Genomic DNA, 27,144 nt, shown 5'->3' with positions numbered 1-27,144 from the left:
TGGCTCCAAGGCAGTGAGGAAGGACGTGGTGCCCAGGGGTGACATGAGCAAGAGGAAAAGAACAAAGGGAAAATATAGACCCATTCTTTTTGTATAAAATCATTTAATTTCTTTCTCTGTTAAAATACACTCAATCCAGATGCAGTGGATCAGGTGACCAGAGTTTTCAGGATTCGTATTGCCCCAGGAGCAGATTCCATTGGTGTCAAACCCAGCTCTGGTCACAGAACATTCACATCATTAATTCTAAATACTGAGTGTGAGGCAAATGATGTAATCAATATCGAACACATGGATATATAGTTACTTGGTGGTCACTGCACGAGGGATCAGCAACGCAGGCTCAAAAAATATGATGTAGAGTAACTGGGCCCTTTCCAAAAATTAATATATTAGAACACCAAGCTTATATCATAAATGAGTCCAAAATAAATACTAATTAAGAGCTAGCTTCTGTGAGGAACAGAGCATGCAGAGACAATGAGCTAGCAAGTGTGGCCAGTTGTAACAGAAAACTTCTGGAATCCCAACAGTGCCTCCTCACAAAGCCAGTCCTGAGCGTGAAGGATGAAAATGAGAACAGCACAAGGCTTGGCCGGGCTTCTGGATCCCATGTTCCAGTGGGGTTTGGAGTTCAGTGTGACTTCTAAAAGTTTCCAACAGAAAGCATAGCAATGGCACTTTCTTACTGGTCACTTGTCCCAAGTGTCCCAAGTCTTGGGACACTTGTCCCAAGCTGTGAGGCCTGGAGCTGATCCAGGAAGTTCAGAAGTTTTCTGGTTTGAACAGATGAGCCCCAGGGTTGTTAATGTGGGGACACGGATTCCTTGAGGCTCTGGTGTCCTCTGTGTGAGAAGGGTTTTCGCCCTCTCCTCCTCACTGCTGATCAGCCGGTGCAGAGAGCCCTTTCACTCTGATGAGTGGTAGCTTCACCTTCTGCTCGAGCCGCTAGGCCTCCTCAGCCCCACTCCCATTTCACCCCTCTCCATTCGGAGTGAATGTTCATGTTAACGTAGAGAATTACGCAGCAAAACAGCAAGAAAAAGCCTTACCTAAGGAGTTTATACATAATCAGGAAAACTTCCAGAAGATGTAGGCAAGAGGAAGATGCTTATTTTACCACCATGCAGACAACCCATCTAAAACAGAACCCAGGAAATTAGAGTGCAGCTATATTCTGGACTGTACCAAACAGATGAAACTATTCTTTAACAAAGGCAAATACCATTCTACTGAGAGGAAAGCCAGATGTGTTGTAGTCTCTTAGGTAATAAATACAACAGTGCCATCAGTGCTATGAAAACAGACAAGAGACCTGATGTTTAATGGAGTTAGTTTTACCTCTGTTTTGTATCATCACAGGCAACGCATCTTTGCCATGAAATCCATGTCAAGTCAGTTTAATCATGGTCCCTTTTTTTCTAGAAGAGACTGGAGTTGGGGAGGGGAGAGCTTTGATTTTTGTGTGAATAGGGAATCTTTCCATAAGCCTGTTTGGCTCACAGGCATATTTTATAGTATAAATCCCCTCAATTACTCAGAAAGGATCAAGGAAATCCCCCCAGACCAGGAAGATAGACCTAGCTGAGCAGCAAAATCTGGCTTCTCTGGAGCTGCTCCCCTTCCCACAGCTGAGCAGGTGTCCCCTTCCAGCCACCAAAGATCTACTCTTCACCTCAGGACCCATCTCTTGACCCTGTGGAATGTCCATGTTGAACCATGCTAGACACGTCTGCCTAAATCATGGCTATGCCTCTGAAAGGACAAACTCTTCTTTGGAAATAGTTTTGATATAGGAACTTTCCTTCCCTCCTGAAGAAAACATTGAATGTAGACTACAGTCACCTATTGATCTTCCAGGTTCTGATTCATGATGATCTAGGCAGCTCAGTCCTGGTAGTTCACTTAGAAGAGAGGGCCCAGAACGATCAGGCCTAGGTAGTAACTAACCTCTTCCTTGTCACCAGTGGGAACGGCTGCCTGCCTTTGAGGACCTCTTGTTTTGTATACAGAGTTGTTATAGAGAGGGTCTTGTTTCCTCAAGGCAAGAGAGGAAGGTCCGGAGTGAACACCATAAAAAGGATATACGGTCACAGGGTCACATGGTCAGGGGGTACTGGGGCATCCTTGGGAAAGATTATGCCTTACCAATCTGGCTAGAACTGCCAAAGAAATGGCATTTTCTACTTGATAACCTAGCTCTGCCATTACCAGTTTTGTGACTGGGTCAACCATTCATCCTCTCTGGGCCAATGTTCTCTTTCATAAACAAAGGGATAACATGTCTCCTTCACGGAGTTGTGAGGAGGCTAAAGTAAGAAAATATATGTGAGAGCTCCGGTTTCACGCTAGACACTCAATAAATGTTGATTATGTGAAAAGGCATCTCATATCACAAGCGATGGGGCCCTGGGTTAAAGACCGGGATGGCTGGGACCAACACTGACCTCCGAAGCAATGGAAAGAGGGACTCTCCCCTCCAGCTCTAGGCTTGAGCAACCAGTCTGGTTGGCCAGCAATGCCTGCTCTTAGGTCTGACCACTGTACTTGTGTGGGGTGTAGGAACTCCGGTCAAGTGTGATGCTGCAAGAGGAAATGGCAAAAAACCACTCATATTCTCCAGATTCTGTGATGGCCTCGGGAACCTGCACTGAGAAGCTGAGACTTAGGCACTTGTTTTACCTTCATCCCTAGGTCCCTGCTTTCTGCTGCTGGGCTGTCCATGGAACTGTTTCTTTTACCCAGTGGCTTTTACTTTCTGGACCCTCTAACAAGAGAGAGGGTTAAGGAAGTAAAAGAAACTCAAATCAGGCAGTTTGCTAATGCTAGTAACTCTGAACAGAGATAGGCAATGGAAAACTATTGACTGTAATAGTTAACATCTCTCATTTCCCTTAGAAAATGCAAAGTTGGGTGGGCACCTGTTCCAAGAGCTGAATGCTAGGGGCCATGAGGACTCACAGGAAGGGAGAGTTATCATTCTCCGTGTACACTGTAAACAACTAATGCGAAGCTGCTTTGGCTATGCCTAGGAACGACAGGATATCAAGACTTAACCGAAGAAGGGAAGGAGGAAGAAAACGTGGACCTGCCCTGGGATGCCTGAACTGCAGTCCTAGTGGCAGGATAGGCATGGAGCAGGGGGGGCTGCATCGAACACTTTGCCTTTAATTCAATTCAGGTGAACTGTTAGTGGCCCCTGGAGCCAATCCCCAGGAAGGATTCTGTGATGGCAAGTCTGGCTCCATGCTCAAGTGCCTTCAACTCTGCCCACGAAAGTTAGCAAGTTGTAAAATGTTCGTCATTTCCTAATTTTGTATTATAAAATGGAATTAGGAACATAAATAGTAACAAGTAGCAAAACCCCAACCCAGTGCAGGACTAGCATCCTTTCAGCCACCTCTGCGCAGGCCAATGAGTTTGGAAAGTTTTTCACAGTTTTCAAGTTTCAGCGACTCTGCCTTCTGCTTCAGTCGTTCATCTCTGTATAATCCTGCCAAATTTGTCAATTCCGACTCTGAAAGATAAAAGAGGTAACCAATTCATCAAGAGAGTTGAGCTCCTTTGTTTTGTTTCAGTATTTCTGGAAACACAGCTCCTTTTATTTTCATGCTTTTTCTTTCAATTAAATTTGAGAAATGCTTACTCATTTATTCGAGAAACTCAAGTCCGGTAGCTCGGCTACACCAGGTGCCAAGGATTAAAGGCCACCTGTGGTCCTGGAGTCTTACAGTATCCGTGCTCTATTATAAAAGCACTGGACTTAGTTCTTATCAATAGAACATTTGGCACCAGACTTAGGAAACGTGCACGTGTGCAGTAAGAGGAGACTCCGTTTCACAGCCTCTCTACGAATGGCATTCAGATGGCAGTTGGGAGAGAATGGAGTCCAATCGCCTGTTCCTGTCATCTGAAACAAAGACAGCTGCTCCATTCTGTCCCCTGCATGGCTGGATCATAACTCAGACATGCTAACTGACACAGAGCCTCCCTCCGGTGGGTATGCCTTCTATAGAAGGCCAGGCTGCTGGCAGCTTTTTTCATTCCCTCACCACATGTGGGGTCCCTAACTCAAAGGCCAAAGGCAGCTGGGCTCTTTTAAAAGTGAAATCATCTGGATCCGGTGACCTTTGTCTCCTTGACTAAATGAATTTCATTTTCTCTTCATGGTGGAGAAGGTCATTCTATTTTTAACCAGAATATAATCTCCGTTCTTTCCCAACGCAACGGCAGTTTGGCGGCCTCTATTTTTCATTCTTTTGTCAGGTTTCAGAGACATTCTTAGGAAGGAAAGCCTGAAAAGCACCCCTCTCCCCCAGAGACGTGTTGTGTATTAACAGGATGGCACGCTTGGATGGGCTGTGTGGCTTTTGAAAGCCTCCGACAGCAGGCAGCTACTCGGTGTTTAAAGGACCATACTTGTGAAAATGCTATTTTAATCATTTTGAAATATGTCTATCCATTCTTAATCATCCTGCAAACAGATTTTGTTTTTCTTGCTGGAACGAGAGACACCTGTCTGATTAATCAGCAAACTGACTGGAAACATGAATTAATACTTTGCCAGGGGGAACAATGGGCATTGGTTTCTGAGTAAGTTTCTATCAACACAAAACACTGGCATTTCTGCTCACAATGATTCTATTTACACCAAGGAAGGCCCAAAGTGCAGATTAAGTGCAAGACTCCAGGGTGAGGGGCGGCCATGCACGAAAACCCTCCCTCTACAATGGAGGCTCTGAGCCCGGGGCCCTAGTGGCTTGGCAGGCGGCCTGTCCCCGGGGCCCCTGAACAATGTGCTTTTAGCTGCTGGTGCAGTTGCCTACAGTGCCTGCCAGCCAGGGCGTGCCTTGGCGACCTCATCGTTGTGGGCGATAGCGCTTCCTGGAGCCCCATGTGCCACGCCCAAATGAAAGCCCCCCACCGGCCCGGGCCTGCCCACCTCACCAACTCCATTTCCCTGGCTTCTCTGGCATGTGGGAAACCTGTTCAGGCCTCTACGCCTTTGGTCCTCTGGAGTCATTGGTATGCCGGGATATGGAACAGATTCTGTGGCTTAACTTTTCCTTCAGTGATTTCCTTAGGTGTTTTGTTTGCTGAGCTTATCTCAGTGCCTCACTACCTGACATCTCATTCTAGAAAGAATTAAGGGTTAGTGAATCTTACTATTTTCTACATTGGAGTCCATTCTAACAAGCTGGTGAAGGGTAACTGCACTTAGATGGATGATTTTCTCAAAATATCACACAGCTTTTCATAAAGTTCATTAAAACCAGGTTTCAATGCTCCACGGCTTGAAACCCCCTGTTCCAGATCAATGACTTTGCAACAATGTCAGTGTTTCAAGGAACCACATCCCAACTTCCCACCACCATGCTTGGAGAAACTTCTCTCCAAATAGCCAGCGAATGCTTTTGCCCTTCCATGAGTAAAAGGGTCAACTCAATACATTACTTTTGACATATTTTGACTGTTCATACTCAGTGACTTCTAAAAAAAAAAAATTCTTGGAAGGGGTATCAAGAGAACAGCTTTTCTTCCTTAACAAATGTCCCTTGCCCCGAACTCCTGTGTGATAGATGGACAGAGCAGTGAGCCTTCCAGGCAAACTGACTCAGTCAAATTGCTGCAAGTCCCAGAGCCCCTCCAAAGAACCCTCTGCACTCCTGTGGTCTGGAAGGTCACACGGATCCCAGCCAACCCTCAGGATCCAGCTCCCTGGGACAGTACTGCATCCATTCTCGCAAGACCATGCAAGGCATGGACTCCACCAGGAACCGGGAGCTTAATATGCGCCAGACATCAGGCTAAGCATACCCATATCATCTTCTATAACCCAGACAGCGTCTCTAGGAGGAAGAGCATTTTATCCCCATCGCAAAGCCTGAGCTTCTACCCACGGTGCTGCCCTGCTCCGGGTCACAGAAAGAAGTGCTCCTTGGCCAGGCAGGGCCAGGGTCTCAGCTCAGCTCTGCCAGGCTGGGAGGCAGATCTTGCCTGTTACTTTTGTCCATCCCAGCCTGGTGGCAATGGCCACTTCCCCTGGCATTGGGTTGATTAGATGCAGCTGTGGAGGAGTAAACAGGGCCATCAGTGTTCAGAGTAGAGAATTACTCACAGAAGTTCACTCAGATTAAATATTCTAAGAGAAAACAGAGAAGAGAAATGAACAAAAGATGAAAAAAGACAATGGCTAACTTTGCTAAAAACAGTTTCCATTAGGTATTTTGCCAAGAGTGAACTTCGTTCTCAAGTGGATTTATTTTTACAACCTCCAAGTGCTAAATTTAACCTTGTTGGCTACACTTGCTGCTGGATCGGGAGGGCAGATGCTGCTCATTCTCAAATGGCATTTGGGTTGTGCAGAGAGTCTGGACAGCCACCGTCCTTAAATGCCAGAAATAGATTTTTAAGGGGTGTGTGCTGATAACCCCCTCTTTGGAACTTGTGGGTACATGCATCATGCTTACCCACTGGATTTTTATTTATATCTAGAGGGTACCAAAGTCCTGAAACTAGGCCTCAGGCAGATGGGGAGAAGAAGCCTAAAAGCCATTTTAGATGTAATCCTTACCGTGAGCTCTGTGTATAGTTCCAGCTGGGGAGTGTATGTGGGTGGGTGTGTGTTTGAAGAATGTGAAATGCAGATTTTCATCCAGTTCTTGCAGAAAGCAACAAATTCAAAACCCTCCCAGGGGTGAATACAATGGGGACTTTTAGGACACACATTGTGGCCTTTACCTGATTTAGATCCATGTATCAGATGCCTTTCTGTCCAAAGCTTTCTTGCTCTAAAATTCTTTTCTGATTTTTGAAACTTGCAACTAGTTTAACATGAGATAGGGTACTTCCTGACCTCCTTGTTTTTTTCAGTATTTATTTTTCAATAAATTTTAAAAAGCAACTTTATCCAGCTTTATTTCCCCTTATGTCTCAGAACCATTGCCTATCAAGCTCCTAATGCACCTGAGAGTGGAGGTGGGCTCTTCTCTAGAGGAGTAGAGGGCAGAGACCAAGTACCTAAGGGCTAGGGTAAGGACACTAACCCTGCTCTGTGATTCTTAATCTGCAAACATTTTCATTATTTTCCAGGCCTGGGAATCCTCTCTTCCAAGGACATTTGTTGAGCACCTGTTCTGAAGCAAGCATGGCGCCAGGGGCCTGGGACACGAGATTGGTAAGACATGTGGCTCTTATTGTCAGGGGGCCCGCAGTCCAGCAGGGAGGCCGACACGTACCTACAGGGCGCTAACGCTGAGAGTAGTGCTGTGCTAGCAGCACGGACAAAGCATTTTAAGAACACGGAGGAAGGACAGATTAACTTGGGGGTGGAGCTGGGCTGCATGATGGGTCAGCGAGGGCTTAGTGGCACTGTGACTAAAGAGCTAATTTTATCAGACACGGTTAGACGTTTAATAATATCCAGTTATACCATTTAAAAAATGAGTACACTTGCTTTTTAAAAAGTAAAGCCACATTTTATATGATACAGTTATTAAGTGTGTGTGTATATGTCCCCCCCCCGCACTGCCTGCACAGGTGTACATAGATGTGTGTATGTGTGGAATTCAAGTGGGATGAAAAATGAACCTGTTGGCTGAGAGGCATGGCTACCCTTGCTACCAGCACTCCCTAAATTAACTGGTGGACACTGACACCCCCATTGTTTTCAGAGAAGGAGCAGAATGGAAGGCCTGCTCAAACCCACACTTACTGAAGGGGCAGACCCAGGTAGGGTCACTTTTGATTTAGGTGGCCCCAGCTGGCTAGAGCCAACTTTTGGTCTGGCTCAAACAATTAGGCTGGATCAATCAGATTTTCTTGTAGGGAATGTGGGATTAGGAAATTGGACCAATTCAGCTAGCACTGCGCACTTACAGTGGAAGCTTGTGATGTAGAAAGAGGCCAGTAACTAGTGGGCTTGCAGAAGCTGGGAGTGATGAGGAGGGTAGCAACCAAAACCAACCAGGGCAAAACCAGGTTGTGAAGGAGGAAAGCTTGAGGAAGCAAAGGAAGGCAGTTGGCAGAGAGGAGAGTGGGGCAGATGAGCAGAGAGAAGTAGACAGACAGACAGATAGGCAACTAGTGCTGCTGCCTAAGTTCCAAAGTTTCCAAATTCTGGCCACATGTGTCCTCTCAATGAATTTCACTTTTTTTGGTGGTGTCCCAAATGGGCTTCTGTCCCCCCAGTGGGCCCTCCGATCCCATAAACATGTGCCACTCAAACAAGGAGAGAGGAGGGACTGGGAAGCTGGGCATGCCTCAGGTTGGAAGCATGACGACCAGTGAAAAGTCCCTTTTACAACATCTTACTTTGTTGTTTCTCCTTCCAACAACTCGTCTGGACGTAATCAATGTAATCCTTCTCTATCGTCTTCTCCAGGTCACGGAGAGATGCTCCTCTGTAGGCCTTCTCAAAGTTTTTGTCCACAAAATAAGGCACCTGCAGGTTCTGCGTTTCTCTGGAGATGGTGTAGCCCAAGGTCCTGAGACAAGGAGATGAGGCTCAGGTAAGCCAGTTATATATGGCAATCTCACTCTTAACTCCAGCTGCACAGATATCATGACCATAATCCCCTCTTCTTAGGGCAGATGCAAGCACCACTTTCGAATACAACTAACATTTATAATTTCCCCAGCAAAACAGTAACTGTAATGTCATCATTATGTGAGTGTATTCATGTTGTGAATTCAGCCCCAGTATAATTACTTTAGTCTCTTCGAGGATCCCCTCTCTTATATTGGTTTCTGGGCTAAAAGTTGAATGCTGAATGCTTAAAATATGTTGTACGCTGTGTAGGACCCGGCATGGTACCTGGCACAGAGCAGGTTTTTGGTAAATGTCGGGCAAATGAATTGATTGTTACAGTAAACTATTCACAAATAACCAGATAGCATACACCAACCTAGCACCAATTTTTAGGACAGGAGAGAAAGTACTTCACACACAGCTGCTAAGTGAGAACAGCAAAAATATCAGACAAAAGATTTCAGTGATGCTTCTGTACTCTTTGTGGGTCTAATATATCCAATAGTATGTGGTGCTCAGAAACATCAGTAGTTCTGGGTTAACTAAATACTAACCGTAAGGAAGTACAAAAAGAAGCTCAAATTCTAGTTAAAACAATGTGGTAGCAACGTGCAAAATCCAGGCTAGTTTTATTCAAACTTGACAAATTCTATTTTGACTGAGTTAATATTTTCCCAGCTTTCTCCTTTGATTTCTGTATTTAAGCATCTTCCTGGATATCTAAGGGTTCAGGCCATGACTGCTCCCACCTCCATCTGGGAATGTGTTAGCCGGGCAAGTTCCTCTCCGCCCCACTGGGTGGGTAAGAAAGGAGGGAGAAATAGCAAATGGAGAAACATGGGAAGTCGGGAAATAGAGGGAATCAGGCCAGGGTGATCTGGCAGCAGTAATTCCTCTCTGAGACTCAGTTTTCCTTTTCGTAAAATGAAATACTGATGTAGAATATAGTTTTCAGTCTACAGTGATCACCAGCAAGGACTCTTCCTGTTATATACTACCCCTTGGGTTCCACATTTTGTAAGGTTTTTAAATTATTTTACAAGATTTTATTTTTAAGTAACCTCTATACCCAATGTGGGGCTTGAACTCACAACCCCATGATTAAGAGTTGTGTGCTCTATGCACTGGGCCAGCCAGGTCCCCCCATTTTGTAAGGTTTTTGCCTCTTAAACCATAATGAGTAACGACTCTCTTCTCATCTAACTTAAAATAATTAATTCAGTGGGGTGCCTGGGTGGCTTAGTTGGTTAAGTGTTTGACTCTTGATTTCAGCTCAGGTCTGGATCTCAGGGTGGTGAGTTCAAGTTCCATGTTGGGCTCCAAGCTGGGTGTGGAGTCTACTTAAAAAAAAAAAATTAATCCAGTGATCCTCAGACAATGAACCAGAGTTATTTGGAGAGCTTATTAAAACTCAGATTGCTGGGCGCCTGGGTGGCTCAGTGGGTTAAGCCTCTGCCTTTGGCTTGAGTCGTGATCTCAGCATCCTGGGGTCGAGTCCCTCGTTGGGCTCTCTGCTCAGCAGGGAGCCTGCTTCCCCCTCTCTCTCGGCCTGCCTCTCTGCCTACTTGTGATTTTTCTCTCTTTGTGTCAAATAAATAAATTAATTAATTAAAAAAAAAACTCAGATTGCTAGTTTTCATCCTCTGAGTTTCTGATTCAATATGTATGGAGTGAGGCTTACAAGTATGCCTTTCTAACATGTTGCCAGTTGATGTTGATGCTGGGGACTCAAAGATGAAAACTGATTAGCTGAAATAACTAACTGAAGAAATAAAGAAGTACCTATCATAGCTCATAGTTTTCATGCATTTTTCTGCAAAAGCAAAATAATATCCTACTATGGTTTGACTATATAGACTCATCATGAATAAATGTCCCATTCTTGCAATTACTTAAATTGAAAATAATCACTGGATCTCAGATACTATGTTCCCGACCCAGAGGGGTCCAGAGATCCAACCACAAGCTCAGTAGGGTCCATTCTAAAGCTAACATGATATGATAAGGATTTAATCTGAAGCTGGAGTCTATTCATCTCTCAGAAACCAGCTGCTGCTATTCTGCAGCTGATCAGATGATGTCGCTGTAGAACAAAATAATCCATGTCCTGAGCCCACAGGAAACTGCCTCCAGTATTTTTCAGTCTCTGCACTATTACTATCCAGCTGTTCCTTTGAACAAAAAAACCAGTGTTTTCTACAAAGGCGAAATGAAATGTTAGCAGTACCAGCGAAATATTCAAGTCTTTTACCCTCCAAATTGTTAAGAAAGATTGATAAATATTTGACTTACGATTTATAGAATAGACTATATGGGGGGTTAGCAGCTAGCAGCTGAGTAATGACAGATATAATCACAATCACAAGAACTGGAAGTAACTGAATAAATGCAGAATATGTAGTCTGAAAAAGAAAAACAATATTGGGTGTAAGTGTTCTTCATCAATGTAAAGCTTACAGAAAATAAGAATAGTTTTCCCAAAGAAAATACGAATTACTGCAATGTACTGCACAAAGCCCAGAGCTTTTCTGAGAAGTCTGTTCTCTCTGCGGAGAAGACTGAAGGAGACCCACCCACAACCTGTATTGACACCCAGTTATTCTCATGCAGTCCCCTTTTCTAAGGCCCATGAAGCAGACACCTCTGGGTGAGTCTGCTTAGACTGTGACTTTCACGGGGTGGGGTTAGTATTATGCAGCTGTGTTGCTGAATGGACTGGGAGACATCTAACCCTAGCAGGGATAATCACTTCTCCCTCCCAGAAACGTGGAACTGAGACTCATCACTGTGCACTGCTGCGAAGTCACCTGAATAAAGGACATGTACTCTTGGGCAGTGTGGACTGGTTATTTGTAGGCAAAAGCAGAACAAGCTGGGTTGCTTAAAGAGAATAAAGCAGATGCAGAGAAAGGTGGGAAAGGTGGACACAATCTGGCCACAAAGAGTCATGGACAGATAGCTGCACGGGTGCCTGTCTGTACTTGGTTTCTGGTTCCCATCTGTCCTGTGCTTCCTGCCCTTGAGCTTCAGAAGACTCCCTAGATCCCTTACTTTCAACTCCCTTTAATTCTGAATATTCTGAAGGGGATTCCTATTTTCTGCAGTGAAGAAAACCTTGATCAAGACAGCCCCACAGGGGAACTGATTTCCTAGGACAGCCACCAAAGAACGAGTGGGGAAGGAGGTACCATCCTGGCCCATTTGGACCAACGACCCACCCCTTCCCGCCACTGCCTCTGTTTTCCTGTAACATGTTCTAATAACATAAGTTGAACTTCCAAAACCTGATCACAGACACTGTAAAAGTCAGCTCAGTACAAGTGTGGATGAGCAGCAGTTCGGCTGTCCTCTCTTGGTACCTGAGGCTTCTCTTCTTCTTCTTCCTTCTGTGTCTGCATCCGCTCATGTCGGTGACGCCGGCGGTAATAGTGGCTATCATCTGTCGCATTTGAAAACATATGAATGTTTCCTGGGAAGGAGAGAAAAACCTAGTATAGGATACGGCAAACATTCCTTCCTTGCTTTTCCCAAGGTCCTTGTTCCCAGCTAGGTTCTCTGATCGCAGAGTATTGTCCCATTTTATTCAGTAGAAAAATACAACAGTAGGTAAGCCAAGTGAACCAGGTGCAAATGGAATGTGCTCTCCTGCTTTTATTTAAATAGTCCTTTGTGACTAGTGAGTGAGAGAACCCTAAAAGGCTAGTAAAGAAAGAGCATTTGGGCCATGAATCCTGTCTGACATGCTCTTGTCTGCTTCCTTGTCCAATATCAGATTATGTTATTAGTAGCTTTGCTTGTTTATAAATAAGTAGGTTATTTATTTATTTATAAATAAGCTCCACACCCATCATGGAGTCCAACATGGGGCCCAAATTCAGAACCCTGAGATCAAGACCTGAACTGAGATCAGGAGTTGGATGCCCAACTGACTGGCACCCCAACAACACTAGTATCTTTAAAAGCAATTCATAAAATTCAGTTTACTTCCTGGGTATTTAATTATACCAACGGCCAATTCCCTCAGGGTATTTTTCTAACTTTTATCTTTATATAGCTGCTATTTTGCAATAATGATAATAGGCATCTACCTACTTATTTTTAAGCACTTAAAAATATTTAATCCTCACAGCAGCCCTGTGAGGTGTATGTTATCAGCCCCATTTCTCAGGTGAGGAAACAGAATCAGAGAGACCAAGGGATCTGGTTAAAGTCGTGCACAGTTGGCTGGAGACTTGCCTCAAACCCTAGCTTATCTGATTCCAAATTCTTGCTGTTTCCACCATACCATGGTCCCTCTATTCAGATCCTCGAAGAGGAGTTAGCTGAGATACAGAAAGAGAGAGAGAGAGAAAGAGAGAGAGAAATTTTCCAGCTATAATTTTGAAATACTCACCTGTAGGAAAATGTCCTCCGAAGAAGACATTGAATAGCTCTTCTGGAGTGATGTCGGCTTCAAAGTCCCTGTAATAATTATAAGGTCTGCCTCGAGGGGCAGTAAAAGTCACCTGTTCGTCTCCATATTCATCATAGCGTAGTCGCTTGTCAGGATTGCTCAGGACTGCAAAGGCATTTCCTATTGCTGCAACCAAAACCAAAAAGTACCTGAGTACAGTCTTTGGTGTAGCTGAGGGGTAACACAGGAAGCAGCAATGAAGAGCCCTGAGTTGTAGGCTGCTGCATGATGTTGTGGGAGCTAAGGAAAGGTGTTTGGGCCTAGAAAATTCACCAGAGTTCTCACCCTTGCCATTTTCCATGATCTAGTTCGATAAGCCAGAAACAATATGGGACTCAAGACGAACTAAGAACTACTGCTTTTATTCATCGAAAATTTGTCCGTATTTTCCTTGAGAAGAATTACTTTATAGTTGGAAACAGTTCATACATAAGCAATGGTATTCTAACTTCAAGTCAGAAACAATCTCCTAAATAAAATAATCAGTAAAATCAATTGCTTGGCTAAAAGCAAAGTCCTCACTAATCAGAGTCACGTTTCAGCCTACTTTAGAAGCAGGCTTTGGAAATTAGGAAACCTATCTCCAATGCCTCAATGACAGACAAAGACTGGAAAGATTACACATGCTTACCATCACCTCTCCTCTCTATGCACAAATATGCAAACACTGTCGAATTAAAATTAATTTAAACACACAATCACTGCCAGTAATCAAAGAAACATTGAAAAAAAATCTTTATTTTATTATTTTATTTTTTTATTAAAAAAACCCTTAAAACATCCCATCCCCTACCTCTAATTCAGCCAACACTATCAGAAACACAGTTAGGAAGAGCATTTATGATTCTTCTAGGGGGAAATTATATTAGATGTTTACAGCAATAAAACAGCTAAATAGAGAAAAACAAATAAAAAAGGCTAAATAGTTGCTTCAATATCACATCCCTTGAAATCTGGCCAATTTCTCATATAAATGGCATTAGTCTGTGAGATACTTCATGTGAAGGTGTAAAGAGAATGTGGGTTATCTAGTTGTTTCTTTGTAGAAACTGTGGGGAGAACAAGATTCACAATGGCACCCCAACAAAGGGAGATTGTCCTTTGAGGTAAATGTTGACTTTTAAATTTCTGAGAGCTATAATTTTTTAACCTTTTCTTTAGAAAAATTCTAAATCTACAGAAAAGTTGAAAAGAGTAAATAAACACATGTATACCCTCTATTTGGTTCATCAACTGTTAGTACTTTGCCACATTGCTTCTCTCATTACTCCATACCTACATAAATACATATGTACACGTAGTATGTACAGATTTCTTTTGCTGAACCATCTGAAAGTAGGCTGCAGGTATAATGGCACGTCACCCCTCAATATTTCAGCCACTACCTCCTAGAAGAGTCTCCTACATGATCACAATACCATTATCATAGCTAAGAAAATGAACATCAATCTATGCAATTCATCCAAAGTTCATGCATTGTATTTGCTCTTATACTCCTTTAGTTTCTTGTCCTCTAAAACAGTCTCCCCACCTTTTCTGCTTTTCATTATATTGACTATTTTGGAGAGCAGGACAGTGTTCCTTGTAGAATGTCCTATATTTTGATGGTTTCCTCACTATTAGGTTCAGGTGGAACATTCTGGGAAGAATACCACACAGGTGCCATATCATATAAAGTGAGGCGGGTCCAGTATTGGTGATGATAAGCTGGATCACTGGGTTAAAGTGGTGACAGCTAGATATCTCCATTATAAAGCAAATTTTCCCCTTTGTAATCAGTAGGTATTCTGGGGAATGATGCTCTGACATCATGTAACATTCTATTCAACAAAAAGCTGTCACCCGGCAGTTTTAGCATCCATTGATAATTCATGCCTGAATCAACAGCTTCACTGGGGGTGAAGGTCTTAAGTAAGATTTTTATTTATGTCTCAGATCTAAAAAGATACCATTACAGATAAATCAAATATTTTTTTATCCCCAAAAGAAATTAAAGAAAGTGAACGAAGACAGGAGGGAGCTATGCTGATAATCACTATTTAAGAGGCATGGCAGGAAAAAAAGGCCCTGCTTGTGGCCTTATAAAATAATGACAGGGTAGGGTGAAACATCTTGTGGCAGAATTAAACAGGAATTCATGATCAGACCTTTGAAAGCATCAGTTGCTCCAGGAGCACAATTCTTATCAGGGTGAAATTTCAGGGCGAGTTTTCGGTAAGCTTTCTTAAGCTCTTCATCACTGGCATTTCGAGAAACTCCCAGAATTTCATAGTAATTTCTGCATTTCTTGATCCTAAAAACACACATCAGAAACATGTATGTCTACGAAGACCCCTTTTGTACAATTAACTATAAAATAGTATGTTTACATTTTACATTTACATCTGGTCCTCCAATCTGTTAGCCCCAAAGCAAACCTAAAAGAAAAGTGGTGAACACATTCATAACACTTTCAAATTGATTAACAAGGTCCTCCTCACACCAAGAGCTTAATGCCTTTCAAAGTATTTTTACTGGGGGGTGGGGAAGCGGTTTGGGGTAAATCCGAAAAAAAGATGTAAAAACTTTAAAATCAAAGTATTTTTACATCTGATATTTTATTCTTCTTGTATCCCTGCAAGTGGGTAGATCCTTACATGAAGGTGCAGGCTAAGCCCCTGAGCGTTCAACCACAGGACGGCAAGGTCAGAAGAAATAACTACTCACCCTAGTGATTTCTCTCTCATTTTCCTTATAGCTACCTATCAAAACTTTGTGTGTGTATGTTTTTTTTTTTAATTTTTTTTTTTTAAGATTTTACCTATTTATTTGACAGACAGAGATCACAAGTAGGCAGAGACACAGGCAGAGGAGGAAGCAGGCCCCCTGCCAAGCAGAGAGCACGATGTGGGGCTCGATCCCCGGACCCTGAGATCATGACCTGAGCCAAAGGCAGAGGATTAACCCTCTGAGCCACCCAGGTGCCCCTTTTTAAAAATTTTTTTAAGGATTTTTTTATTCCTTTATCTGACAGAGAGAGAGGGGAGGAAGCAGGCTCCCCATGGAACAGAGAGCCCAATGTGGGGCTCTATCCCAGGACCCCAGGATCATGACCTGAGCTGACGGCAGAGGCTTTAACCCACTGAGCCACCCAGGTGCCCCTCAAAACTTTGTTTTAAAAAGTTCCCCACTGAGCAGAGAGCCTGATGTGGGGGATCATGACCTGAGTGGGAGGCAGAGGCTTTAACCCACTGAGCCACCCAGGCGCCCCCGCCCCCATCCCTTTTTTAAACCAAAAGTATTTCTTAGAGATGGATCGGTAACATACAGAGACGAGTTGGGACAATAGTTTAGACTAGAATGGCAGTTCTGGACTTTGTGATGTCATAAGTTTCTTATACTCTTAAAAATTACTTGAGTCTCCAGAAGAGTTTTGTTCATGTGAATTATATCTATCAATATTTACCATACTAGAAAGGAAAACAAGAAATTTTAAAACAGAGTGACGATATAACTACATATCAGGTAGCCTCTCAAAAATTCCACTGTACAGGGGCGCCTGGGTGGCTCAGTGGGTTAAGCCACTGCCTTCGGCTCAGGTCATGATTTCAGGGTCCTGGGATCGAGTCCCGCGTTGGGCTCTCTGCTCAGCGGGGAGCTGCTTCCTCCTCTCTCTCTCTCTGCCTGCCTCTCTGCCTACTTGTGATGTCTCTCTGACAAATAAATAAATAAATAAAATCTTAAAAAAAAAATTCCACTGTACAATCATGAGAGAATGAGAGTGAAAAAGGCAAATAATGTGTTTGTACTATTATCAAAATTGTTTTAAACTCACAGACTCCCAAGGTTTTTGGGGTTCCTAAGCTACACTCTGAGAAATGTACTAGAGCATGAACTCTGGGGTCAAAATGCCTTGGCTGGGATCTTATCTTGCTGTGTACTTTAGCTCTGTGACTTAATGTTATCTTCTGAAATGGGATAACAATTTCAACTATATTTCACAAGCTGTTATCATTTAAATGAAGTATTCATCAAGGTACTTGATAGCACTTGACAGCCCATAAATACTGGCTATTACATATCTATGTCATTCTTTTCAAAAGCTGCACTGCTTTATGGATTACACTTATTGCATTTTATGGATTATATCTATCCTCTACTGATAGGCACTTAGAGATTATCTTCAGTCTTTTGCAACTATGCAATCCAGTCAGAGAGAGGGAGGCCCAGCATCTTGCTCAAGAAGAGTTCAGTAACAGGGGCACCTGGGTGGCTCAGTGGGTTGAGCTGCTGCCTTCGGATCGGGTCATGATCTCAGGGTCCTGGGATCGAGTCCCGCATCGGGCTCTCTGCTCAGTGGGGAGCCTGCTTCCCTCTCTCTCTCTGCCTGCCTCTCCATCTACTTGTGATTTCTCTCTGTCAAAAAAAAAAAAAAGTTCAGCAACACAGGCTGGACTATAAAGCAGGGTCTGGAATGTCAGTCATGGTCCTTCCCCAAGAGCTGCTCATGGGTATCCTTTGGATCCTCAGTCCAGTTTCCAATCCCTGCTTCCATGGCAGATACTCCTCTGCCTCTTTCTCTCTTTTGTATAAATTTGTTATTTGTTGAATAACAGTTTTTTTGAGCTACAATTCACAAAGTTCACTCTTAAAATGCACAATGCATTGATTTTTTAAAAAGTATATTCAGATTTGTACACCATCATCACTATCTAATTCCAGAACATCCTCATTACCCCAGAAAGAAACCCCTACTTATTGGCAGTCATTCCTCATTTTACTTCCCAACCGCTGGCAACTAATAATGTAATTTCTGTCTCTATAAATTTGCCATTCTGGACATTTCACATAAAAGGAATTATAGAATATGTCACTTTTGTGTCTGGCTTCTTTGACTAGCATAATATTCAAGGTTCATTCATGTTATAGCACGTATCAGTACTTCATTCCTTTTTTTTTTAAGATTTTTATTTATTTTATTTATTTGACAGAGAGAGATCACAAGCAGACAGAGAGGCAGGCAGAGAGAGAGAGAGGGAAGCAGGCTCCCCGCTGAGCAGAGAACCCAATGCGGGACTCGATCCCAGGACCCTGAGATCATGATCTGAGCCAAAGGCAGAGGCTTAACCCACTGAGCCACCCAGGTGCCCAGTACTTCATTCCTTTTATTACCAAGAAGTATTCATTGTATGGATATTCCCCATTTTGTTTATCCATTCAACAGTTCATGGACATGCAGGATGTTTCCATTTGGGAGTTATTATGGATAATTCTGTACGAACATTCATAGACAGGTCTTTGTGTGGAAGTATGTTCTCTTGGTTATATACCTGGGAGTGGATTGCTATGTCATGTGCTATGTTTAACCTTCTGAGGAGCTGGCCTTCTATTTTCCAAACTGGCCACACTGTTTTCCATTCCTATAAGCAATATATAAGGGTTCCATTTCTCTATATTCTTACTAACACTTGCTATTGTCCATTTTTTTTTTAATTGCCATCCTAGTGGGTGTGAGGTGGTGTGGTATCTCATTGTGGCTTTAGTTTGTATTTCCCTAATGACTCATGATACTGAGCAACTTTTCATGTGTTTATTGGCCATTTGTAGATCTTTTTTTTTTTTTTTTAAGAGCCATTTGTATATATTCTTTGGAGGAATGCCTATCAGATCCTTTGCCCATTGCTCAATTGGGTTATTTGTCTTTTTATTGTTGAGTTGTAAGAGTACTTTATATGTTCTAGATATAAGTCCCTTATCAGATACATAATTTAAAAACATTTTCTCCTGTACTATGGGTTGATTTTTCACTTTCTTGATGGTATCTTTTGAGTACAAAAGCTTTACATTTTCACAAAATCCAAATGACCTATTTTTTTCTTTTGTCATTTGTACTTTGGGTGTCATGTCATGAAGATGTAGATTTATGTTTTCTTCTAAGAGTTTTTTTTTATTATTGTTTTTATTTTTATTTTTTTTAAGATTTTATTTTATTTATTTGAGAGAGAGAGACAGTGAGAGAGAGCATGAGCGAGGAGAAGGTCAGAGGGAGAAGCAGACTCCCCATGAAGCTGGGAGCCCGATGTGGGACTCGATCCCAGGACTCCAGGATCACGCCCTGAGCCGGAGGCAGTCGTTTAACCAACTGCGCCACCCAGGCGTCCCTCTTCTAAGAGTTTTATAGTTGTAGCTCTTTAGGCCTTACATTAGGTCTTTGAGTTAACTTTTGTGTTTGTGTGAGAAAGGAGTCCAACTGCATTGTTTTGCATGTGGATATCCAGTTGTCCCAAAATTTATTAAAGACAATTCTTAATAAATAAAATCTTTAAAAAAGGGGGCGGCGCCTGAGTGGCTCAGTGGGTTAAAGCCTCTGCCTTCGGCTCAGGTCATGAGCCCAGGGTCCCCGGATTGAGCCCCACATCAGGCTCTCTGTTCGGCAGGGAGCCTGCTTCCCTTCCTCTCTCTCTGCCTGCCTCTCTGCCTACTTGTGATCTCTGTCAAATAAATAAATAAAATCTTTTAAAAAAAAGGCAATTCTTTCCCTTATTAAATCATCTTGGCACTCTTTTTTTTTTTCTTTCAAAGTAAACTCTACACCCAATGTAGGACTTGAACTCATGACCCTGAGATAAAGAGTTGCGTGGTCCAACAACTGAGCCAGGTAGGCACCCCAGCCTTGGCACTCTTGTAAAAGAAAAATCAGTTGACTGAGGGTGTCTGGCTGACTTGGTTGGTGGATATCTGACTCTTTTTATTTTTATTTTATTTTTTTTAGATTTTATTTATTTGAGGTGGGGGAGGGACAGCAGAGAGGGATGGGGAGAGAGAGAGAGGAAGAGAAACAGACTCCATACTGAGTGTGGAGCCAAAGCCAGGCTTGATCTCAGGACCCTGAGATCAAGACCTAGCCAAGATCAAGAGTCAGACACCTGGGACACATGGGTGGCTCAGTCTGTTAAGTGCCTGACTCTTAGTTTTGGCTCAGGTCATGATCTTAGGGTCATGAGTTCGAGCCCCAGGTTGGGCTCCATGCTGGGTGTGGAGCCTACATTAAAAAAAAATTAATTGGGGGCGCCTGGGTGGCTCAGTGGGTTGGGCCGCTGCCTTCGGCTGGGGTCATGATCAAGGGTCCTGGGATCGAGCCCCGCGTCGGGCTCTCTGCTCAGCCGGGAGCCTGTTTCCTTCTCTCTCTCTCTGCCTGCCTCTCTGCCTGCTTGTGATCTCTCTCTGTCAAATAAATAAATAAAATCTTTAAAATAAATAAATAAAGAAAGAAATAAAATAAAAAAAAATTAATTGAGGGGCGCCTGGGTGGCTGTTTAAAGCCTCTGCCTTCGGCTCAGGTCATGATCCCAGGATCCTGGGATTGAGCCCTGCATTGGGCTCTCTGCTCAGCAGGTAGCCTGCTTCCTCCTCTCTCTCTGCCTGCTTCTCTGCCTACTTGTGATCTCTGTCAAATAAATAAATAAATAATCTTAAAAAAAAAATAAATTGAGGGGCGCCTGAGTGGCTCAGTGGTTTAAAGCCTCTGCCTTCGGCTCAGGTCATGATCCCAGGGTCCTGGGATTGAGCCCCACATCTGGCTTTCTGCTCAGTGGGGAGCCCGCTTCCCTTCTTTTCTCTCTGCCTGCCTCTCTGCCTACTTGTGATCTCTGTCAAATAAATAAACAAAAATCTTAAAAAAAAAAAACAGGATTTGAATCCCACTTTAACTTAAAAAAAAAAAAATCAATTGACCGTAAATATAAAGGCTTACTTGTGGACTCTCAAGTCTATTTCATTGATCTACATGTCTATCCTATACCAGTCCACACTGTCTTCATAAGGTAGCTTTGTAATAAGCTTTCAAATTGGAAATGTGAGTCCTCCAACTTTGTTCTTTTTCAAGACTGTTCTGGCTATTCTGAGTCCCTTGTATTACTATATGAATTTTAGGATCGGCTTGTCAGTTTCTGCAAAAAAGGCAGTGAGGGATTTGATAGGGATATGTGAAATCTATTGATCGATTTGAGTAATATTACCACCATTTCCAATATTAAGCCTTAATAAAATAATCCTTTCCAATATTTAGCTCCATGAACATAGGCAACCCTCTCATTTATTTAGACCTTTAATTTCCTTAAATGAAGTTTTATAGTTTCAGTGTACATCTTACACTTCTCTTGATAAATGTATTCTCAGGCATTTTATACTTTTTTGATGATGTTATAAATTAAAATTGTTTTCGTTTCCATTTTTGGACTGTTCTTTGCTAGGGTACAGAAAAACAGTGATTTTTGTATACTGATCTTATATTTTACAACATTGTTGAGGTCATTTATCAGTTCTTTTTTTGTTGTTGTTTAAGATTTTATTTATTCATTTGAGAGAGAGAGAGAGAATGAGCACAAGTGGCAATAGGCTGAGGGAGAAGCAGACCCGCTGCTGAGCAGAGAGCGTGATGTGGGGGCTTGATTCCAGACCCTGGGATCATGACCTGAGCTGAAGGCAGATGCCCAACCAACTGAGCCACCAGGTGCCCCTCATTTATTAATTCTAACAGTGTGGGTATCTTCCTTAGAATTTTCTTTTTTTTTTTTAAATAAAGATTTTATTTATTTATTTGAGAAAGAGAGGGCACAAGTCCGGGGGGAGCGGCAGACAGATGGAGAAGCAGACTCCCTGCTGAGCAGGGAGCCTGTCCTGGGGCTTGATCCCAGGACTGGGGGATAACAACCCAAGCAGAAGGCAGACACTTAACCCACTGAGCCACCCAGGCATCTCTATTCTTTAGGATTTTTTATATTATATCATATCATCTATGAATACCGTTTTACTTCTTTCCAATCTGAATGACTTCTTTAAAATTTTTTCCTCTTTTTTTAAAGGATTTACTTATTTATTTTAGAGACAGAGAGAGCATGTGCACACACACAAGCATGGGGAGGGACAGAAAGAGAGGGAGAGAATCTCAGGCAGACTCCCTGCTGAGTGCAGAGCCAGAATGTGGAGCTAATCTCAAGACCTGAGATCACAACCTGAGCTGAAACCAAGAGTCTGAAGCTCAACTGACTGACTCACCCAGGTGCCCCCAATCTGGATGACTTCTGTATTTCTTTTTCTTGCCTAAATGCCCTGGCTTGAACCTGTAGTACAATGGTAAATAGAAGTGGCTAGAGTGAACATACTTGTCTTATTCTTGATCTTGGAAAGCATCCAGTTGTTCACCATTAAGTATGACGACATTAGCTGTGGGCTTTTAAATAGATAGCCTTTATCAGTTGAGGTTCTCTTCTATTCCTATTCTGTTGAGTATTTTTTTTTTAAGATTTTATTTATTTATTTGACAGAGAGAAATCACAAGTAGATGGAGAGGCAGGCAGAGAGAGAGAGAGAGAGGGAAGCAGGCTCATGACCCGAGCTGAAGGCAGCGGCTTAACCCACTGAGCCACCCAGACGCCCTCTGTTGAGTATTGTTATCATGAAAGTGTTGATTTTGTCAAATGCTTTTTCTGCACCTATTTAAATGATCATGTGGTCTTGTCCTTTATTCTATTAATATGGTGTATCACACTGATTAATTGTCATGTGTTAAATAACCTTGCATTCCTGGGATAAATACCACTTGGTATATGATCTTTTTAAAAAAGATTTATTTATTTATTTATTTATTTGAGAGAGAGAGAGAGAAAGAGAAAGAGGGTACATAATTGGGGGCAGTGACAGAGGGAGAGGGAGAGGAGCAGACTCCCCAGTGAGCACAGAGCCAGATGCAGGGCCCCATCTCATGGACCCAAGTTCATGACCTTAGCGGAAACCAAGACTCAGATGCTTAACCAACTGAGCCATCCAGGTGCTCCAAGGTATAGAATCCTTTTTATATGTTTTTACATGTTGCTAGAATCTATATCCCTAAGGGATATTGATTGATAGTTTAGTTTTCTTATGTTTTTAGTCACAGGGTAATGTTGGCCCCATAGAATGAGTTGGGAAGTGCTCCCCTCTCTTGCATGTTTTGTAAGAGTTTATGAAGGATTAGTTAATTCTTCAAATGTTTGGTAGAATTTACCAGTGAAGGTTTCTGGGCCTATGTTTTTTTTATGAAAAAATTTTTAAAAACTATTTTATTAAAAAAATAAAATTTTTATTTTATTTAAATTCAGTTAATTAACATACAGCGTATTACTAGTTTCAGAGGTAGAGGTCAATGACTTATCATTTGTATATAACACCCAGTACTCATTACATCATGTACCCTCCTTAATGCCCACCCCACTCCTCCAGTAACCCTCAGTTTGCTTCCTACAGTTAAAAGTCTTTTATGGTTTGTCTCCCTCTCTGATTTTGTCTTATTTTATTTTTCCCTCCCTTCCCCTATGACCCTCTGTTTTGTTTCTTAATTCCACATGTGAATGAAATCGTATGATAATTGTCTTTCTCTGACTTACTTTCCTTAGCATAATACCCTCTAGTTCCATCCACATCATTGTAAATGGCAAGATATCATTTTTTTAATGTCTGAGTTATATCCCATCGTGTGTAGGTATTACCATCACATCATCTTTTTTTTTTTTTTAAAGATTTTATTTATTTATTTGACAGAGACAGATCACAAGTAGGCAGAGAGGCAGGCAGAGAGAGAGAGGAGGAAGCAGGCTCCCTGCCGAGCAGAGAGCCCGATGCGGGACTCGATCCCAGGACCCTGAGATCATGACCTGAGCCGAAGGCAGCGGCTTAACCCACTGAGCCACCCAGGCGCCCCCATCACATCATCTTTATCTGTTCATCTCTCGATGAACATCTGCACTCTTTCCATAGTTTTGTTATTGTGGACATTGCTGCTATAAACATTAGGGTGCACGTTCCCCTTCAGATCACTACGTTTGTATCCTCTGGGTAAATACCTAGTAGTGCAATTGCTGGGTCACAGGGTGAAATTTTTTTTATTATGAATTCAATCTCTGTATTTGTAGTAGGTCCATATGATTTCCTAGTTTATACCTTTCTACAAATTTGTCTGTTTCATCTAGGTTATCTAATTTGTTAGTGTACAATTGTTCATAGTATCCTTTTAAAATCTTTATTATCATCGTAAGATTGGTAGTGATGTCCCTCTTTTATTCCTGATTTTAGTTATTTGAGTGTTCTCTCTTTCTTGGTTAGCCTAGTTAAAGGTTTGTTAATTTTGTCGACATTTTCAAAAAGCCAATTTTTGCTTTTGTTGATTTTGTCTTGTTTTTCTAACCTCTATTTCATTTATTTCCACTCTATAGTCTTTCCTTCATTCTGCTTGCTTGGATTTAGTGTACTCTTTTTGCTCTTCTTTTTCTAGTTCGTGAAGGTGGAAGATTGGGTTACTGATCTGAGATTTAAAACAAAACAAACAAACAAAATATATATAACATTTATAGCTATAGATGTCCTTCTAAGCTTTGCTTTAGCTATATCCTACACATTTTTCTATGTTGTGTTTTCATTTTCAGTCATCTCAAAGTATTTTGTAATTTTGCTTAAGATTTCTTCTATGACCTATTTGTTATTTTAGGAATATAATGTTTAATTTTCACATATTTGTGAATTTCCTAAATTTGCTTCTGTTGTTGATATCAGAGGACACACACTGTATGATTTTAATCCTTTTAAATTTATTGACACTTCTTTTGCGGCCTGACATCTGATCTACCCTGTAAAACACTTCGTGTATATTTGAGAAGATGTGTACTCTGCTGTTGTTGGCTAGACTGTTGTATAGATGTCTGTTTCATCTAGTTGGTTTTCCCTGCCTCTTCTACACAGAAGCAGGGAAGTTACCTCAGATTATACCCCGAGACTCCACTTCCACCGAGGGAGGCTTGCCTCTGCAGCCAAGAAGCTGTTGTGCTTCCATAATAATAATAAAAGTATAGTAGCAGTCAATGCTTATGTAACACATTCTGCTAGGAACTCTACGTTAAAATCACTCACTGAATCCCACCACAGACTCACCTTTGTACCCCAAGCAGCTGTTCCTCAGTGTAAGTGGCACTCCCCTCACCCTGTCGGGTTGGATTCCACTCATGCTCAGACTTCTTTTCCTTTTGCACTTTCATGCAGTTACAGCACCCACAAGGGTCATGACTTTCAGGAGGTCTATCTTCTGGGTATTTGTTTCTTCTAACTGCATCAATGTAAGCTGCAAAGCAACAGCCCCCCATTAGGCCTCCGTCTGATCTACAACAACTTTGCTATCCGCCCTCGCTATCAGGGAGGCTGCTTGGGGCCAAGAGTGTGAGGGCCAAACTACTGACATCATCCTGACTTTTAAGCATCCACATAAAACTGAACGAACATCTCCCTTGAGAAAACAATGTAGTAAATACGGAGGCAACCATGAAAATTTATAATGCTAGAAGCGCAAAGCATAATAATTTACACCATATCTACAATGGTCATTCAGCAAATAATTCTGAATCAGAGCCAGAAAAGGGGCTTAAGAGGCCCCCAAACCTTGCCTTTCAAGAGGCATCTACCTTTAGCGCAGTACAGGGGAAAGCCTATTTTTCTGTGATCACAGTCAGAAGTGACATGGCTCATAAAATAATTTGTTGTTTTTGTTTCCATGCCTCCCACCTAAGGTTTAAAGTAGGGGGGGTTCTTTTAAATTAGCAGTTATAGAGCAAGACACTTGGCTAGATGGAGCAATGAAATGTATGGATAAGACCTACTTCTGACCACAATGAGGTTATAGTTTAAAGGGAGAAGATTCAATTCATCATAACACGTGGAGAATGTTAATAAGGCCATAGCAATCCAGTCAAAGAAGGCAGAGGACTCAGGTCCTGTCGGGAGGATCTGGGAAAGTCTTTAGAAATGTCTCTCTCCTGCCTAAAATACCTAGTGACTACCGACTGCTGCTGCTTCTTTTTATTTTTTTAAAGATTTTACTTATTTATTTATTTGATAGAGAGATGGAGAGAGAGCACAAGTAGGCAGCAGAGTGGCAGGCAGAGGGAGAGGGAGAAGCAGGCTCCCCCCTAAGCAGGGAGCCTGATGCGGGTCTCGATCCTAGGACCCTGGGATCGTGACCAGAGCAGAAGACAGCCGCTTAACTGACTGAGCTATCCAGGTGCCCCTACCCACTGCTTCTTGTCCAAATTTCTTATCATAGGCCCATCTGCCTCTGCAGCATCCTCTCTCACCACAAGCTCTTTTGCAGCCTATGCTCTAGCCACACCAAATGCCTTTCAATCCGCCATGCTTTCTCTTTTCTCTGTGCCTTTGCACATGCTGTTCCCTCTGCTTGCAATGCTCTTCCTCTAAGTCAGCCTAACTCCAAGGCATCCTTCTTCTCTTCATATGTCACACTTTCTTCCAGATGCCTCCTCTGACACCCAGGCTGTCAGTGTGCTTCCCAAACCTAAGACCCTGCTGTGTAGCTCAGGACTTAGTGGCTCTGTTTCGTAATTGTCTGTTTACCTGTCGAACTCCCTCAATGGACTGAGAGTTTTGTGATCTCAGGGGACCATGTCTGTCAGATGCCTGCTGCATGATCAGCATAATGCAGGGTACATAATAGGAATTGAATCAATACTCTTTGCTTGACTGCAGGATGGCAAAGACCGGCCTATTGGTCTTGGTGCAGGCTGCAGGAACAGCACCAAAGAGAGACCTAGAGTCAGTGGCCTAGTTGGGAGGAGCGAGCATAGGGGCTGGGAAAGCAAACTGCAGGAATCCGCATCACTCTGCTGACCCAGCCACCCTGGCACAGGAGGAGCCTGAGCACCGCGGGCCCTAAGCTCCGCAAGGGCAGAGACGGAGCGGGGCTGGGGGCCGGAGGCAAAAAAGTCAAAACGGGTGACTCTGGGCTCCTCGCCGGTTCCTTAGCTTGAGCCAGCGCTCCTGATTTCCAGATCACGGCCCCTGTCCTGCCGGTCTCCCACCTAATTCGGAAACCTACTCAGGCTCAGCATCTCTTCATAGGCCTCCATCCTTCACCTCAGGCCCAGGATCTCAGCCCTCAGTAATCTCAAGGAGCCCCATCCCTCCCCCAACTCTGCCCTGTCCCACCCTCCGGCAACGACCTGGTACCTTCGGTCCAGCGCTCTCCGCTGCCTAGAGTCGCTGCCATATCCGTTCCCAATCAATCGGCAGGTCTGCGGAGCCTCCCCAGCGCCCGAGGCTGAAAGGGACCGGGCAAGAAGCGCGGGGCATGCTGGTCATTGTAGTC

At 42.8% G+C, this 27,144-nt stretch overlaps 1 protein-coding gene across 1 annotated transcript; it reads right to left on the bottom strand.

Annotated features, from left to right (window-relative positions):
* Positions 1 to 83: 83 nt before the first annotated feature.
* On the bottom strand, positions 84 to 27,144 carry DNAJC18 (DnaJ heat shock protein family (Hsp40) member C18). The gene is made up of 8 exons (XM_044226396.1): positions 27,006 to 27,144; positions 24,924 to 25,110; positions 15,131 to 15,276; positions 12,924 to 13,109; positions 11,890 to 11,999; positions 10,823 to 10,932; positions 8,314 to 8,486; positions 84 to 3,517 (listed from the first exon to the last, which is right to left on the bottom strand). Exons 1-8 carry the CDS (start codon positions 27,043 to 27,045, stop codon positions 3,393 to 3,395), a joined length of 1,077 nt encoding a protein of 358 aa, XP_044082331.1. The 5' UTR covers positions 27,046 to 27,144; the 3' UTR covers positions 84 to 3,392.

The sequence above is a fragment of the Neovison vison genome, chromosome 1 (genome assembly GCF_020171115.1).
Source record: "Neovison vison isolate M4711 chromosome 1, ASM_NN_V1, whole genome shotgun sequence".
Taxonomy (NCBI): Eukaryota; Metazoa; Chordata; class Mammalia; order Carnivora; family Mustelidae; genus Neogale; species Neogale vison.
Note: the sequence above shows the minus strand (reverse complement) of the source record. Positions and strands in the feature narration are given on the sequence as shown.

What these genes read in the sequence shown, in the direction of transcription:
- DNAJC18 (XM_044226396.1), bottom strand. Translation starts at nt 27,045, where the DNA reads ATGGCAGCGACTCTAGGCAGCGGAGAGCGCTGGACCGAAG. An exon ending in AGCAACTGATGCTTTCAAAG is followed by an intron (nt 13,110 to 15,130) that starts GTCTGATCATGA and finishes TTTTGGTTGCAG; the next exon opens with CAATAGGAAATGCCTTTGCA. An exon ending in AAGAAGAAGAGAAGCCTCAG is followed by an intron (nt 10,933 to 11,889) that starts GTACCAAGAGAG and finishes TTTCTTTTTCAG; the next exon opens with ACTACATATTCTGCATTTAT.